Raw genomic sequence first — 18295 nt, 5'->3', positions numbered from 1 at the left:
CCTCATTGCCCTTCTCTGGACATGTTCAAGTATAATTAATTATATACAATACCAATTCATTTCACAAAACAGGGACCTGAGACTTTCAGAAGCTGTTCAGCACCTGGAATAAGCACTGAAGGCTCTGGAGAAGAGGTCTGCTGAGGATTGGCTGAGGGAACTGGAGTTACTTCATCTGGAGAGGAGATCACCCAGTCCAAGCATCCACCCAACACCACCATGGCCATTAAACCATGTTAAAAGTTGTTCCTGGGCCAGAATGGGAGTGACTTTGACATGGGCTACATGATATATATTTATTAATTCTTTTGGTATTAAAAACTGTAAAATTAGAAGGGGAAAAGAAACAAAACCAAGAGAAGGTTGGTTGGGAAAAGAATTTAGAGGAAGGAAGCTGTCCCAGGTCTGTTTAAGGTCTGCTAGAGGCTCATGATGAGTATTCAGTTACCACAGTTGGTGGATTACAACAGCAGAAGGGGACAGGAGGAGGGAGCTGCATTGCTCAGGGTGCTGGACAGTCCCTGCACCATCAGGGTTCCAGCTGAGAGGCCACCAGCAGAGGACAGAATAGAATTAACCAGGTTGGAAAGGATATTACTTTGGTTTTCATTAAAGCTTGGGGGAAGAAACCAGGGATGAAGTCCAAGTCTATTATGAAGGCACTCGGGCCCTGAATTCTGGACTCTGTTCTTCACTCCCACCTGGCTACATCTTTCCCAGGCCCATAGGAGCAGATACTGGCTCTCCATAACCATTTCCTAATAGCACACATGTTCCTCTTTAGAGTTCATCATATAACCCTGAAGCCACAGACCAGCCCTTACAAGTGAATCCTTCCTGCATTTCCCAAGCATTTCCACCCAGATCAGGCTCCTGCCAGCTGGAGTTAGCAATCTTGGTCCCATTTTCTCTCCTGACATCTTTCCTCATTCACAGAATCACTGAAGGGCTGGAAGGGACCTCTGAAGACCACTGAGTCAAACTTCCCTGCCAGAACAGGATCACCTAAGGGCAGGTCACACAGGCAGACATCCAGGTGGCCCTTGAAAGCCCCCCCCACACACACCCCCCTCTCTGTGCAGCCTCTTCCAGAGCTCTGGATTCCCTGGCCAAGTGATGTCCTCACCATGACAGACTCAGCAGCTCTGTGAGATCATTTATACCACAAATTCCTATCTAGCAGAGAACTCAAAGCTCAAACTCAGGAAGGATTTGTAATCTCAGAGCTGGAAACCTTGCTGGCCTCCACAAACTAATAACTGTGGAAACACTCTAAACACAGAGCTTCAGAGAGTGACATCCAGCTCACTGTCTTGCTTGTCACCATGCTGGATCAGAATGGTTAGGGTTGGAAGGGACCTCAAGGATCAGCCAGTTCCAACCCCCTGCCATGGGCAGGGACACCTCACACTACAGCAGGTTGCTCACAGCCACATCCAGCTTAGCCTTAAACACCTCCAGGGATGAGGCTTCCACCACCTCCCTGGGTAACCTGTGCCAGTCTCTCACCACCTTCATGGGGAGCAACTTCTTCCTAACATCCAACCTGAATCTACCCTCTTCTAGTTTTGTTTCATACCCCCAGTCCTGTCACTCCCTGACACCCTCAAAAGTCCCTCCCCAGCTTTCTTGCAGCCCCCTTCAGATGCTGGAAGGCCACAATTAGGTCTCCTCACAGCCTTCTCTTCTGCAGACTGAACAGCCCCAACTCCCTCAGTCTGTGCTCAGAGCAGAGCAGCTCCAGCCCTCTGCTCATCCTCGTGGCCCTTCTCTGGACACCTTCCAGCACCTCCAGATCCTTCCTGTAATAGAGGCTCCAGAACTGGCCACAGTGCTCCAGGTGGGGTCTCAGCAGAGCAGAGTAGAGGGGGACAATCACCTCCCTTGACCTGCTGGCTATGCATCCACAGCCCAGGATGTGATTTGCTCTCTGGGCTGCAAGTGCTCACTGCTGGCTCCTTTTGAGTTTCTCATCCCCCAGCACCCCCAAGTCCTTTTCTTCAGGGCTGCTCTCAAGCCAGTCCCTGCCCAGCCTATATTGGTGCCTGGGATTGCCCCAACCCAGGAGGCATTCATCATTTTCTGTGTGTTTCCATGTGCAGACTTCAAGTTTCCTACTCTGCCAGGCAATGTGCAGTAAGTGCAGCTGCCAGCCCCAAAAAACACTAAAAAGTCTTGTTCAAAACCCCTTGGAAGACCTCTTTGTAATTTTGGTGTTGAAGCATCCAACCACTGCTGCCATGACCTCAGGCTGTGAAAGTTTGGGCTGGAGAAGAGAAGGCTCTAGGGAGATCTTATAGTGGCAGTTTCAGTGCCTAAGGAGGCTACAGGAGGGCTGGGGAGGGATTTTTACAAGGGCTGGTAGTGATAGGATGAGGAGAAGTGGATTAAAGCTTGAGGAGGGCAGTTTAAGACTGGAGATTAGGAAGAAATTCTTTATAGTGAGGGTGGTGAGACACTGGCACAGGTTGCCCAGGGAGGATGTGGATGCCCCAAGGCCAGGTTTGGCAAGGCCTTGAGCAACCTGGTCTAGTGGGAGGTGTCCCTGCCCACAGTGGGGTGGCTTGGAACTGGATGATCTTGAAGGTCCCTTCCAACCCAGATCATTCTGTGATATGGAAGAAGATTTCCCCATGGTTATGTGCTGCCATGTTTCCAAAGCATCCTTTGGAGCCCCTGAGCTGGGCACCATCTAGGTCTTCCCAAGGGCAATTCCTAGTCTAAAGCCTGCTCAAAGGTCCATCAGTGCCCAAACACAGTGATTGCTCCTCACTCTGTCCAAACTGCCAGGAGATTTTGACTCTTCCTTGGCCAGCCACTCCAAAAGGACAGATGTTTGCTGTCCCATCAGCCTTCTCCCCTCCTCCTGCCCAGCATCCTTTGACAGAGTGGTGCAGCATCAGGCCCCAGTTCCAGATGTGCAAATACAACTCCAAGGCATCAGGGTTTCTATTTCCCAGGCCACCAATTGTTGTCCTTCCTGCTGAGGCCGGAGAGGAGGAAACAAATGGAAATCAGCCACAGCAGATATGGAAAGAGGAAGGGAGAGGAAGGGGGGGAGGAAAAAGTGTGGCTGGAATAAATACACCATCTCCCAGGAAAAAAAAATATCATAAACCAGAAAACAATTGTCAATTGTCAGCATGCATTCATTGCAGCTTATTTCCAGCACAAATAAAATGGAACCACTCTCAGGAGACTGTCTGGAGGCTCTGAATGGATAAACTACAGCAGGAAAGGACTTGGTGGGAGAGGAACTGCTGAGAGCTTCCTTCAGGCTTACCCTCGGAGCGAATATGAGCTCACACTGCATGGGGACTGCAGGCCAGCCCCACAGCAAATAATACCCCTAGACAGGATGTCTAATAACAGGAGTGAAAATAGTCACTGAGAGTTGTGGGGGGGCTGTTCACTGCAGCATTCTCCACCAGCACAGCAGATGTCCTGACCTTCTCGCCAGAAGATGAAGGTGTCCAACACCCCTGGCTTGGGTGCGTGCCCAGTCCGCTAACAAGCATCACTCAGCCCAACGAGAGCCCTGCCACAGGCCCAAGAACCAGCAGTGCAAAGAGCCAGCCAGAGGTCTAGAGCTACCATCAGGCAAATCAAAGGCCAAATTCCTGCAGACAGATACCACTGTTTGTGCTGGAGGAAGAGGAACACGAGAGGAGATGGAGAAGGATGCTGGCCACCAGCAGCATCCTTCAGTACTGGGCTGAGCTTGTGCCCTGCTGGGCAGATTGCCAAAGAATCATAGAATAATTAAGGCTGGAAAAGACCTGTAGGATCATCAGGTCCAACCTTGAGCCAAACACCACCATGGCCACTAAACTATGTCCCAAAATGCCACGGCCACACATTTGAACACCTCCAGGGATGGGGACTCCACCACCTCCCTGGGCAGCCTCTTCTAATCCCTGACCACTCTTGCAGCAAAGAAATTTTTCCTCATCTCCAGCCTAACCCTCCCCTGCCACAACCTCAGGCCATTTCCTTTCCTTCTATCACCTGAGACTAGGGAGAAGAGGCCAACCCCCACCTCACTGCAACCTCCTTTCAAGGAACTGGAGAGAGCAACCAGGTCTCCCCTCAGCCTCCCTTTACCCCAGACTGAACAACCCCAGTTGCCTCAGCTGCTGCTCACCAGACCCCTTTGTTCTCTAGACCCTTCCCCAGCTTCCTTGCCCTTCTCTGGACAAGTTCCAGCACTCCACCCTCCTCCTTGGAGTGGGGAGGGCCCAAAACTGAAGCCAGCATTCACGGTGTGGCTTCACAATGCACATATTTATATACATAAATAACCATATGTATACATAATAAACACCTTTTTTTGCTGCATTTTCATGTATTTAGCTATCTTTTATAACTCCATATATTTATAGAGGGGTTTTTTTCCCTGCATTTATGCACAGAAATATTTACCTTTCTGCATGGAAATGCATTTTTGGGTGCATTCACTTAGAGTTCACCATACAGTTACCTGCCAAAGCTACATAAATCCACAAAGGGGGCTCATACTTCTCCAGCATGCTCAACCCTGAATGCTTCTTTATCTTATAGATGCCATGCTTTTAATAAATGCATATATAATGTGTTTTATAGGTGTTTTCCTGTATTTTTTATGTATATGGTGTTGTATATGCTCAGATACATATAAAAAACCCCCACAACGCTGGGCACCTATTTTGTCTCCCATTTCCAACCCAGAATGGGCCTTTCTTTTACCACAATAGCCTTATAGAATCATTAAGGTTAGAAAAGACCTCCTCATCAGCATGTGATTGAGCACATCTAAGTGACAGGTTCTACACCTTGGCCACAACAACCCCAGGCAGTGCTACAGGCTGGGGGCAGAGTGGCTGGAGAGCAGCCAGGCAGAAAGGGACCTGGGGGTAGTGGTTGATAGGAGACTGAACATGAGCCAGCAGTGTGCCCAGGTGGCCAAGAAGGCCAAGGGCATCCTGGCCTGCATCAGGAAGAGTGTGGCCAGCAGGAGCAGGGAAGTTATTCTGCCCCTGTACCCAGCACTGGTTAGACCACACCTTGAGTCCTGGGTCCAGTTCTAGGCTCCTCAGTTTAGGAAGGATGTTGAGATGCTGGAAGGTGTCCAGAGAAGGGCAACAAAGCTGGGGAGGGGTCTGGAGCACAGCCCTGGGAGGAGAGGCTGAGGGAGCTGGGGTTGCTTAGCCTGGAGAAGAGGAGGCTCAGGGGAGACCTTCTTGCTCTCTACATGTCCCTGAAAGGATGTTGTAGCCAGGTGGGGGTTGGTCTCTTCTCCCAGGCACCCAGCACCAGAACAAGAGGACACAGTCTCAAGCTGCACCAGGGGAGGTTCAGGCTGGATGTTAAGAAGAAATTCTTCCCAGCAAGAGAGACTGGCCACTGGGATGTGCTGCCCAGGGAGGTGGTGGAGTCCCCATCCCTGGAGGTGTTTAGGAAGAGCCTGGCTGAGGCACTTGGTGCCATGGTTGAGTTAGTCATGAGGTGTTAGGTGAGGGGTTGGACTGGATGATCTCTGAGGTCTTTTCCAACCTGGTTAATTCTGTATTCTGTAAAGGACTTCCAAGCTCATCAGGTTCATCAAAGACCTCCTAAGATCATCAAGTTCATCAAGCCCATCCTGCTCTCCCTTCCAAAGCAAAAAAAAAAAACACAAGCCCCACACTTTTGTGAAGGCACAAAGTCATTTCTATGCTCTTGGGCCAGAGGAGAAGTTATGAAGGAAGCGAGCATCACAAATTATCCTGTGAAGCCAAGGCTGTGGATTTTAACCCTTTCAACCCCATCAAGCCTAAACCATTTCTGTTTCTATGTTCCAAGTGTCTCTGTGCCTTCCAGCAGCAACCACAGACCCACAGAGAAATGCCAAGCAGTTTTTAGCACAAGCCCAGGGTGGCTAGATGCCATGCTCTTCCTATGGCATGAAGCCCTTCTAATAGCCCTCACTGTTCTACCTCCTCCCTTCCATCCATCCCCCCCCCCCCCTTTAAAAAAAGGGCAGCCCATGATGAATGCAAACTTTCAGATCTTTCCATTGACCCTAATGAAAGGGTAGTTGAGCTCCAAAATTCATCACTGAAGTTCCACTAGAGGCTGGGAGGCTGGCATGGGAGGGCTTTGAGGGGGGAGGGGGGAAACTATTTCAAAGGGCAGTGCACCCATAAAGAAATAAATATTGACACACCATGCCAGGATCTGTGCTGTCCTTGGAAAGGGCAGGCAGGGAACACAGGGCACATTCAGCAGATGATTTAGATTGAGGAGACTAAACCTTGTATCTTAAGTCTCTCTACAGCTACCTGAAAGGGAGGTTGTAGCCAGGTGGGGGTTGGTCTCTTCTCCCAGGCAAGCAGCACCAGAACAAGAGGACACAGTCTCAAGCTGTGCCAGGGGAAGTTTAGGCTCAAGGTGAGGAGAAAGTTCTTCCCAGAAAGAGTAGTTGGCCATTGGGATGTGCTGCCCAGGGGGGTGGTGGAGTCACCAACCCTGGAGGTGTTCAAAAAGGGATTGGATGTGGTACTTGGTGCCATGGTTTAGTCATCAGGAGGTGTTAGGTATTAGGTGACAGGGTGGACCTGATGATCTCTGAGGTCTTTTCCAGCCTGGCTGATTCTATGATTCTAGCTATGTTTATTTAATTTTTCATACATATGTGTATTGGCATTTTTAGGTCTGAGCCTGAAAATGTTTGTACACAAGTGGACTTCTGCCAGCTGGGCAGGCTTGGAGTGGGAGCATTCACAGGGTTACAGGCATTGTGCGTTGCCCATCAGCACAGTTTGCATGACTACAGAGAGCCATGCTTAAGTCACCAGCTGTGGCAATCAGAAGTCACTCTTGCATCTCCTCCAGTGAGACCTCATCTGGAGCACTGTGCCCAGTTCTGGGCTCCCCACTTCAAGAAAAACAGGGAACTACTGGAGGGAGTCCAACAGATCATAGAATCAACCAGGTTGGAAGAGACCTTTGAGATCATCCAGTCCAACCTCTCACCCAGCCCTATCCAATCAACCAGACCATGGCACCAAGTGCCTCATCCAGGCTCCTTTTAAACACTTCCAGTGATGGTGACTCCACCACCTCCCTAGGCAGCACATTCCAACAGCAAATCACTCTCTGTGAAGAACTTCTTCCTAACATCCAGCCTAAACCTCCTCTGGTGCACAGAAAGAGTGATTGGTCATTGGAATGGGGTCTTTTCCAACCTGCTTAATTCTAGTCTACTCTTTTTTCACTTGAAAGGTCCCTTCCAACTCCTACTGTGATCCTCTGACCCTCACCAGCATCTGCTCTCCAGCCTGCAGTGACCACCTACAGCCAGCTCCCGAGTGGGTGCTGGGAAGACTCCTCCCAGCAGGAGGTCACAACACAGGTCCCTACAGCCCTCTGCTGAGAACCAGCTCTGCTGCTCCCAGAGGAAAGGGACCTGAGTCAGTCCTGTCCTCCTGGATGGAAAATGCTATATTGAGCATCTACATCTGTCTTAGATATAGCCTTGGGTATGGCACAGTTCCTGCAAAACATTTGCACCGGGAAGTAACTTGACACACAGACGACGTTCCAAGGGACATGAAAGGCATGAAGCTCATTACTGGCAGGGCCTGACATTTAGAAAAGGACTTCAAACAGGATTTAGGGTTGATTTTCAGCTTAAAGTACTTACATCCAAAACTGGGACTCAAAAAAAAGACCTCTTCAGCCACCTGGCCCTGGAGATTCCAACATTTTCTCATACCTTCCTTGTTTAACCTGAAACCACCACATCTGCACGTCCAGGACTAACCAGGCAAACACTCCCCTCCTGCCAAAGACCCTCTGAAAGCCAGAAACTAGTACACCACAGGTCTCCACACCAAGATCTTCAGAGGCATCTGGAGCATCCTTAACAAACCTGCTCCCAGAACACGGCTGTGAGCTTTGTCTTTGAAGAACTGCCACCTGGAGCCTGAGCACCAGAGCTTCTCAGACCTAATCCAAGACTCTTGTTGCTTTGCACAAATTCAAGCCCACATGCAGCCTCAGAGTCTTCTGCTTAGCACAAAGCTAGAGGTTGCTCTGCATGGGGACACGTCAGAAAGAAATACAAAGTGCCTGTGGCCAAGAGGGTGGCCCACAAGTGAGATCCTGCCTCTGGAAGCCAGCAGTTAAGGCATTCACCTTGGAGTGGGAAGTTCTGGATTTCAGCCCCACACCCTGATGGCATTTCAGCAGCTCGACATAAAATGCAGATGCAGCAGTGTGCCCAGGTGGCCAAGAAAGCCAATGGCATCCTGGTCTGCATCAGAAATAGTGTGGCCAGCAGGAGCAGGGAAGTCATTCTGCCCTCTACTCAGCACTGGTTATGCCACACCTTGAGTCCTGGGTCCAGTTCTGGGCTCCTCAATTTAAGAAGGACATTGAGACACTTGAAGGTGTCCAGAGAAGGGCAACAAAGCTGGGGAAAGGTCTGGAGCACAGCCCTGGGAGGAGAGGCTGAGGGAGCTGGGGTTGCTTAGCCTGCAGAAGAGGAGGCTCAGGGGAGACCTTCTTGCTCTCTCCAACTCCCTGAAGGGAGGTTGTAGCCAGCTGGGGGTTGGTCTCTTCTCCCAGGCATCAGAACAAGAGGACACAGTCTCAAGCTGTGCCAGGGGAGGTTTAGGCTAGAGGTGAGGAGAAAGTTCTTCCCAGCACGAGAGATTGGCCATTGGGATGTGCTGCCCAGGGAGGTGGTGGAGTCCCCATCCCTGGAGGTGTTCAAGAGGGGCTTGGATGTGGCACTTGAAGCCATGGTTTAGTAGTCAGGAGGTGTTGGGTGCTAGGTTGGACTTGATGATCTCTGAGGTCTTTTCCAAGCTTATTGATTCTATGCCAGGGAAGGGACTGCCCCCAGGCCCCGGCATCACTCAGGCCAGGAAGCACCCCGCAAAGCAAAGCCCAGGTGGCTGTCGTGGTGCTGAGCAGGTGGCCAGGCCGGGGGCAGGGCTTACCTCTGCATCCTGGACATCCTGTGGAGCTCCATGTCGTCGCTGCCGCGGAAGCCCTTGGCGAAGGGATTGTTCTCGATCTTCAGCTGGGTGATCTGAAAGGGAGGAAACGCAACGGGTTCACCGCGAGTCCGAGGCACGGCCTGGGAGAGAGGGGATTTTGTTCATTAAACCCCAGCCAGCAGGGGAAAAACACAGCTCTCAGGAACCCCAGGCATCCTTCAGCTCCAGGCACTGACCACTCCAGATGGGCTTGCCTTGAGATTTCTCCACTGGAAAAATATCTCCTGTCAACAGCCTCTCGCTTCTCTCAGGCTAGTCCCATGGCTAGCACGTGGGACTCCACATGCACACACACAAGTTTCTCTCTGGAGGAAATCTGCTTTCTTAGAGTTGCTTTTCTTTTTGCTGTTGGGACAGAAAGGGTTGCACTGACTAGAGAACCATGGCTGAAAGTCATATTGCCTGAACAAACCCCACTGACACCAGCAAGTATTTTCTCCACAGCCTTACCTCTCAGACCCTATATCCTGTCTCTCAGACCCTGGATCCTCTCTTTCAGCCTGGCAATGCTCATCCTTCCTCTGTTTCAGCCCAGCTTAATGTGTTCCAGGTGCTCCACATCTAACAGCCTTCCTCAACCAGCCCCACACCTGTAAGCACTGCATGGACTAACTACCTAAGAGACTTGGAGGGCAGCTCCCCCTCTGACTTCATCACGTCCTGGAGGTATATTTGCCTCCTGATTAGTTCTAGAAGGAATTAAAGAGGGGCTAGCTGGCTTGCTTAATTGGTTACCTTCAACATCCAAAGTCTTCTGGGGTGAATTCCCCTCAGACTCCTAATTTTGGTCCTCCTATAACATCTAAGGTAAATAGAGGGTGCAGAACATGCCCTTATCTAAAGCAGCCATGTTGCTCAAAGAGGTAGACACCTCAAAGAGGTAGAGCCTCTCCTTCACCAACCCCTCCTGAGGGCTCAGGTAAGTAGGTCTTCTCAAGCCAGGAGTTACTAGTCAAGCAAACATTAACTGTGGAGCAACATCTGCTGCTGCTCTTAGAATCATAGAATCAACCAGGTTGGAAAAGACCTCAGAGATCATCAAGTCCAACCTGTCACCTAATACCTAACACCTCCTGACAACTGAACCATGGCTCCAAGTGCCACATCCAAACCTTTCCTGAACACCTCCAGGGATGGGGACTCCACCACCTCCCTGGGCAGCACATTCCAGCAACAAATCACTCTTTCTGGGAAGAACTTTTGCCTCACCTCCAGCCTAAACTTCCCCCTCTTGTACAAACTCACTCTGCCATGCCAAATTCAATGCTTGGGTTGTCTTTGCAGAGCAGGAGCCTGGTTTGGGTCAGCAGGACCTGCAAAGCCAGATCAGCTGCGGTCTAGCTGCAGTGCCCTAACATTCAGGCAGCAGCTGCCTATCTTCTCTTTCTCCATCACTGCCCAAAAACCCTTCAGGAGAGCCACTTGCCCTTGCCCAGCAGAAGAGACAACCTTATGTCTGCCATGGGAAGGCCTTTGTGAGCTCACCACACTTTATGGAACCGCTGCGCTTCCTTCCCGTTGAAAGTTGGCCAAGGGGAAGGAAAGAGCTCGAGACGACTGGTGGGAGAACAGAGAGAGGTTCATGCTCACCAAGCCAGGCACATCCAACTGGAGCCACCTCCTTGCCAAAGCTCAGAGAGGAAAACCTGGCTCAGCTTAATGTCAATAGCAAACCCTGCCAGGTGTCTGCACCACCAAATTATTTTGCTGGTTTCTCTAATATATATATATATATTAAAAGCATTTTGGTTTTCCAAAGGCCATTTGGTTGTTCACCATTCTTGCCTCATTTCAGCCCCAAATCTCACATGAAGACCCCATCACCCCTACTCTTGTCCCCTTTCCCATCCAGTCAGGACCTGATTTAGTGCAGAAATAGGACACTGAGCTTTGTTGGTCACACATTTCAGACTTCAAAGAGAAGGGTAAACAACCAAAAGGGTAGGGTAGGGTAAGGTAGGGTAGGAAAGGGTAGGGTAGAATTAACCAGGTTGGAAAAGACCTTGAAGATCATCCAATCCAACCTATCACCCAGCACCATCTAATCAACTAAACCATGGCACCAGTCACCCCACCCAGTCTCTTCCTAAACACCTCCAGTGATGGTGACTCCACCACCTCCCTGGGCAGCACATTCCAATGGCTAACAACTCTCTCTGGGAAGAACTTTTTCCTCACCTCCAGCCTAAACTTTCCCTGGGGCAGTTTGAGACGGTGTCCTCCTGTTCTATAGGATCATAGAATCAATAAGGTTGGAAAAGACCTCAAAGATCATCGAGTCCCTGGATATAATTAGGTAATCAACTTTGCAATCCATAAAGCAGCTGCCTGTTGGTGTCTATGAGAAGGTGGTGACACCTCTGCAATGAATAATGGGCATTATCCAACCTTTTGGATGGTTTCTGGACCATCTGTGGCCATCTGTGGCAGCAGGAGCAGGGAAGTCAACCTGCCCTTGTACTCAGCACTGGTTAGGCCACAGCTTGAGTCCTGGGTCCAGTTCTGGGCTCCTCAGGTTAGGAAAGATGTTGAGATGCTGGAAGGTGTCCAGAGAAGGGCAACAAAGCTGGGGAGGGGTCTGGAGCACAGCCCTGGGAGAAGAGGCTGAGGGAGCTGGGGTTGCTTAGCCTGCAGAAGAGGAGGCTCAGGGGAGACCTTCTTGCTCTCTACAACTACAGGGAGGGAGGTTGTAGCCAGGTGGGGGTTGGTCTCTTCTCCCAGGCAACCAGCACCAAACCAAGAGGACACAGTCTCAAGCTGTGCCAGGGGAGGTTTAGGCTGGATGTTGGGAAGAAGTAGTCATGAGGTCTGGGGTGACAGGTTGGACTTGATGATCCTCGAGGTCTTTTCCAACCTTGTTGATTCTATGATTCTAAAACAAGTTGGTGGATCCCTGCTTTAGAAAACAACCTGTGGGAGATATTTTGTTTGCTTTAGCCTGGCTTGCAAAGTCTTTTGGAGGTGGAAAAGCAAACGAGTGGGTGGAAATAACCTTCTTCTGGATCAGCTTTGCCGTAGCAAAACTCTGCTTAATTGACTGTAACTCACTGCAGGGGAGGGGGGGGAAGGGGAGGGAGGAGAAGGGAAGAAAAAGCTGTCAGAAAGTCAACTGACAATTACATCATGACAAATAAAAAGAAAACACAGAGTCCTGAGAGGTCATTAAGATGGAGTGCCCAGGGCTAGGTTATGTCACACAGGCTCAACACTACCCTGGGGCTCGGTCTGCATATTCACGGCTGCAAGAAACTGATGGCAAAGTTTGCTGCTGACCGCTGATTTCTAAACCTGCTGCAGACCCTTCTGAGATGAGAGCCTTCCAAGGTGAAGCCTCCCAGATTTACACTTCTCAGGGCTTGTCTGACCTATGAGTTCATCTTCACTTTAACGGGAAGTGACAGTTCCCAGTGGAAGCTCAGTGCCGCTCCTCTGAGCTCCTTTCTCTGGGCTAACTGACCACAAAGCGCTTCTGCTGAGACATTTCCAGTGGCAGCTTTAGCTCCAGCATGACAAAATGTTGCTTTGTATCTAGTTAGGTCCAGGGAAAATGCTTTACTCTTCTGTTTTCTTTCTGCACAGTCCTGTCTTTGTATGGTGTTTGTCTCTATAGGGCTGGCGACAAGTGGTAGAATCACACAATTGTCAGGGTTGGAAGGGACCTCAAGGCTCAGCCAGTTCCAACCCCCCTGCCATGGGCAGGGACACCTCACACTACAGCAGGTTGCTCACAGCCACATCCAGCCTGGCCGCAAAAACCTCCAGGGCTGAGGCTTCCACCACCTCCCTGGGCAGCCTGTGCCAGGCTCTCACCACCCTCATGGGGAAGAATTTCTTCCTAACATCCAATCTGAATCTACCCATTTCCAGTTTTGTTCCATTCCCCCTAGTCCTGTTGCTACCTGACACCCTCAAAAGTCCCTCCCCAGCTTTCCTGTAGCCCCCTTCAAATCCTTGAAGGCTACAATTAGGTCTCCTTGGAGCTTTCTCTTCTCCAGACTGAACAGCCCCAACCCTCTCAATCTGTCTTCATGGGACAGAGGAAACAATATTTTGGAGCTTCCATTGCTAGTCTTGCCCAGACACAAGCAACAAGTAATAGTCTTCACTTCTAATATTGGCTTCAGTTTTGGACCCCTCACTACAGGAAGGACATTGAAGGGCTGGAGCAGGTTCAGAGAAGGGCAGCAAAGCAGATAAAGGGTCTGGAGACAAGGTCTGGTGAGGAGCACATGAAGGAACTGGGGTTGTTCAGCCTGAAGAAAAGGAGGCTGAAGGAAGACCTGCTGGCTCCCTACACGCTGCTGGCAAGAGGAAGAAGATGCTGAACCCAGAAGCCAGTAAAGGAAATGGGAGGGACTGAGTGCCAGTAGCTGGTTGGAGGTACTGTTGTGAGACAGAGGTGCTCATTGAGGAGGCTGTCAGCTGAACTGGGACACAAGAACCGAGGATGAGAAGAGGCAGACCTTGCACAGTGTTGAGCTGGGGGAAGGAGATGGGTCAGGAAGGCGAGTGAGGCTGGAGAGAGATAGGATGTCTTTTCAGAGCTCAGGCAGAGTGTGCAGATTGAGAACCAAAAAGGGCTGGGGAGCCAGGGCTAGACAAGCATCCTGTCCCAGGTCTGAGAGGGAGGCAGGGGCAAGAGCAAAGGCAGAAGGGCAGAGAGAGGCAGGACTCGTTCAGACACAGGTTGTGCAGGAGCAAGATCTCCTGAAGGAAGCACTCTGCCACCAAAGCACTAGACTAAGCAGAGGAGAGTGGAGATCTGAAAAGCCCTGGATCCAGACAGTGAGAAGAGCTCACTGTGGTCCCTGAGCAAAGAAGGGCTGCACAGACACCAGCAGTCCAGGCAATGAAGAGGAGATTCATGGCCTCATCTCAGTTAACCCCAGGACTGGACATGGTCCAGTCTCTGCAAGGAGGTACTCTGAAATGCCAGCCAGACCACCACATTGGTGGCCTCTGCTGAAGTAATGGAAGTGGCTACCTGCAACCAAAGACAAGGAGAATTGAGCTGCCTGCCTCTAGCAGAAGCTACACCTACTCAACCCTGCAAGATGCCCCCACAGAGGAGCAAAAAGCCACATGCTTGGAGAAGATCCTCACAGCCAGCTCTCCAAAATCTGGCAGGATGGAGCACCAGCTGACTTGGCTAACTTAACAGCACTTCTTCAGCTCAGAGACCTTTCTAGGGTTAGGGTGAACTGATATATTCAGGAAGCCCAGCAGCATGCTTCTCCACACCCAGCAGCTATCTGAGAGTGCATCAACGTGTCCAGAGAAGGACAATGAGGTTGGGGAGAGGTCTGGAGCACAGCCCTATGAGGACAGGCTGAGGGAGCTGGGGTTACTTAGCCTGGAAAAAAGGAGGCTCAGGGGAGACCTTCTTGCTGTCTACAACTACCTGAAGGGAGGTTGTAGCCAGATGGGGGTTGGTCTCTTCTCCCAGGCACCCAGAACAAGAGGGCACAGTCTCAAGCTGTGCCAGGGGAAGTTTAGGCTGCAGGGGAGGAGAAAGTTCTTCCCAGCAAGAGAGATTGGCCATTGGGATGTGCTGCCTAGGGAGGTGGTGGAGTCCCCATCCCTGGAGGTGTTCAAGAGGGGACTGGATGTGGCACCAGAAGCCATGGTTTAGATAGTCAGGAGGTGTTGGGTGCTAGGTTGGACTTGATGATCTCTGAGGCCTTTTCCAACCTTATTGATTCTATGAACTTAGTCTTCATCCCTGCATTGCTGTGGTGTATGTAGCATTGCAGGGTGCCTGTAGGATCCCACCTGGGGCTAATGCTTCTTGAGAAGCATTGGGACTACCAAGAATGTTAAATAACTTAGGAGGGGGGTGAATACAAAGAAAAAAATCAGCATAAAACTGGATATCCTGAGGGGGAAAAAAAACCCCACAATATAAAGCCCAAGCCCAGCTAAAGGGGAAAGCAGGTTGTAAAAATTAATGAGAATAATTGTTGTGAATTCTTGCTTTTGAAAGAACCCTCAAGAGGGCAGAACCTTAATTATTTCTGTCTATTAGGGTTCATTTCCTGGTCCTAAGCAGAGAGCTAGTACCTAATAAATACAAGCTAGTAACACAATGATTTAAGCTGCAGCAGAACAACCTTTAACTGCAGGGGAAGTTAACATTTGGGAAGCAACCTGATTGCAAGCCCCCATTGTGTAAATGGCAAGGAAATGAAATGTGCCTCTGACCTACTTTAACACCTCAGTATTTCTGGGGGATTTGGTGTTTTCCCCCCAGGGTTGTAGAGAAGAGGGTGGTGGGGAGGGGAAGTGGTCGACCAAGCTGTCGACAACCACACTGAAAACTTTAGCCAAAGGTTCTCGGCGGTTTAAGCCTCCTTTTGGGGAGTAGGGTGGGATCCCAGGGTGCTTAAATATCTTTTCAGGCTGTCTAAAACATCAGGGGAAATAAGCACAAACCCCTAGCTCGGGATAGCAGCTGCACTATGGAAATAAATTGAGGGAGCTGAAACCGGGCAGATATTTCCCCAGGCTGTGTAAGCACAGACTCCAGCGCAGTCGTGGGCAGGTCCTGCAATTAATACTATCACACAACCCAGCTCCTGAACCCTCAAACACATCCACCTAGGTCACTTCTGCACATACTCCAGCATGTGAAGGGGGTTACAAGAAAGCTGGAGAGGGACTTTTAACAAGGGCTTGTTGTGGTAGGATGAGAGGGAATGGATTGAAGACTGAGGAGGGGAAATTTCAACTGGAGATTAGGAAGAAATTCTTTACAGTGAGGGTGGTGAGACACTGGAGCAGGTTGCCCAAGGTGGCTGTGAATGCCAGGTTGTTCAAGGCCTTGAGCAGCCTGATCCAGTGGAAGGTGTCCCTGCCCATGGTGGGGGGGTTGGAACTAGATAATCATTAAGGTCTCTTCCAACCCAAACCATCCTGTGGTAGGTGCATGTAACATATGTGGGTGTATAAAAAAAGATGCCTAAAAATCTCTTGGTGTGTGCAGACTGGGGGTGATTGGGGAAGTTTGTATGAAAGAGGTGCTACAGGTAAGGGGTGGAGGTGAAAGAGAGATGGCTTCAAGTGAGGAAAACAACAAGTAGTGCACTGAAAAGCTGTGGGGATGAGCAGGCAAATGATTCTTGGGGAGCAGACACAGAGTGGTGGGGACTGCAATCGCTTATGGCAACAGGCAGTGCAGTCTGAGCACAGAGAGGTTTCGCCAAGGAACATCTCAGCTGTGAAAGCTGAACTCGAGTTTCTGGCTGCAGAAAAGTCCCCCCTCTTGCCACTCAGCTGTGCAGAAGGATGTTACTCCTTGTTCACAGCCAGCATCTGCAACGGCGTCAGCTGTGCGTTGCCTCAACCCCAGCGTTCGTCTCCCTCTGCACCGGGGCAGGCAGCAAATTTGGATTCCCTTCCCTGGAGGGAGCTGCCATTTAGGGTAGATCATTCCCTGGTTTATTTTTATGGCTCTATCTTTCTCAGTCGGGTCTTTATCTTGGGGCTAGGGCTACTCTTTATTTGTTTCCCCCACACCCCCCCCAAAAGGATCCAGCGCGGCAAGGAGAGGAATGCGTGCGCTGGGGCTGGGGTGGAGGGGGAGATGAATGTGCATCTAAAACGTGTAAGGGGGTGTGTAAAACTTGTGGTGGTGTCTACACGTGGGTGCATGTGTCTGTTGGGCTCCGTGTGTGTGTGTGTGCGCCTGTAGGGATTCATGTGTTTGTCAGGGCGTGTGTTTTGACAGAGACGGATGCGCAGCTGTCATTCCTTATCAGCCAGATGTTGCTGATTTACAATCAAATATTCCTGCTCCTCCTAATGTGGCACTTTTCCCAAACTACTGTGCTTACAAGGGTTCCTCTTTTGCTTCCCCCCCCCCCTTCCCATTCTTTTTCGGGGGGGGGGGGGGGGGGGGGTGTATTTGCATGACAATGCCTTTTGTCTATAAACCCAGCCCTCCGCTTCCTTCAGAGGCGAGCCGTTAAGCTCAGGTCTGTTTCTTTCCGAGGGAGCAGCCCTTTAAAAGCGAGCAGTGTGTCCTGTTTTATTAACTCCCAGTTCTATTAAATATTATATTCTTTCCCCGAATCCATCCAGGCAGAAGTTAAAGTCGATTTTTATAGCATCCACAGTGGAGTTATAATTTAAAGGCATAATTTGGCGAGGACTCAATTTGGATTTGGTTTGCTCGTCCTGGCTGTGCCAATAGCTCCCATTTTAAAGGGCAGGGAAGTATTTTCTTTTCTCCCTAGTTACGGTGAAACATTCTTCCTTCTCCAGCCTTCCCTTGCTCTCTGCCTTTTCCTTGCCAACTGATGGATGAAGGAAATACAATCATCTTGCACAGGTTTAGGAGCTTCCTACTTACACCTCCAGGAAAGCATCCAGGATTTGTCCTGGGTGTTAAATGACCTTTCCCCAGTTGAAAAGCGATTATTTCTCTCTGTCAAGTGCAAAGGAGCCAGCCTGCCCGCCCGTAAGTACAACTAAAAGGTTGTGGTAATCGCTTTCTATGCGACTGGGGGAGGAATTTGCTCTTTTTCCCCAAAGGAAAATTTGGGTTTCACAGGGCTCTGCCCTGCAGAGGGGTTATGGGGGTCTGCGGGCAGTGGTGAGCAGCAGCTGGTGAAAAGCATCTGCTGGGAGCTACCACAGCCCTCAGCTCTGCACCTTCTCCTCCTTCTTTCTTGATGGACTGGGATGCCCAAAAGCCAAGCAGCGGGAAGAGAGGGACAACACTCCCAAGAAGCAGAGAAGGGTGGCAGTGCCAGGCAGCACTCCAAGAAAACCCTTCTTTCTAAGAAAATTAACTCTCTTGCAACTAAACCGAGTACATTGATCCATATTCTTGGTGGTTTTCCCTCTGTTTAGCTTGGGCAGGCGAGGAGCTGATTTCAGGCACAGAGCCTCCCTTTCCTGCCCGGGCCTCCCGCCTGCCAAGCCCGCAGCCCCCCGCCGACCTCCCCGCAGGGCCCGGGGAAGGAGCCGGTCCCCAAACAAAGGGCCGGAGCCCGGGTTATCAGCGCCCCAGCCACGGAGGGGAGCGCCGGGCTCCCCTGGCCAGATTAGAGGGCTTTGAGCGATCGCGGGTGGGGGGAGTGGAAGGAGATAAAGCCAACTTCCCCGCTTGGTCGTCTCCTCTCTGAGCAAACCATCCTGCTGAGCTCATTCCCCCTCGGCTCGCCCTGAGCCCCATCTTGAGATGTTTTGTATGTGTGGCCAGGAATAACAGAGGCAATGGGATGGGTGTATGGTGAGAGAAAAAAAAACCAAAACAGAAAGAAGGG

The 18295-nt window shown here is 50.5% G+C and overlaps 1 protein-coding gene across 1 annotated transcript in view; it reads right to left on the bottom strand.

Moving 5' to 3' along the window:
• Window positions 1-18295, bottom strand: part of TBX5 (T-box transcription factor 5) — a 47690-nt gene that overhangs the window by 17692 nt on the left and 11703 nt on the right. Inside the window, exon 7 of the mRNA XM_054173065.1 lies at window positions 8967-9058. Coding sequence (XP_054029040.1) covers window positions 8967-9058 — 92 coding nt within the window. The remainder of the gene's footprint in view (window positions 1-8966; window positions 9059-18295) is intronic.

The sequence above is a fragment of the Dryobates pubescens genome, chromosome 25, assembly GCF_014839835.1.
Source record: "Dryobates pubescens isolate bDryPub1 chromosome 25, bDryPub1.pri, whole genome shotgun sequence".
NCBI classification, from domain to species: domain Eukaryota; kingdom Metazoa; phylum Chordata; class Aves; order Piciformes; family Picidae; genus Dryobates; species Dryobates pubescens.
The sequence above is the reverse complement of the archived record's forward strand: the minus strand, read 5'-3'. Positions and strand labels throughout refer to the sequence as shown.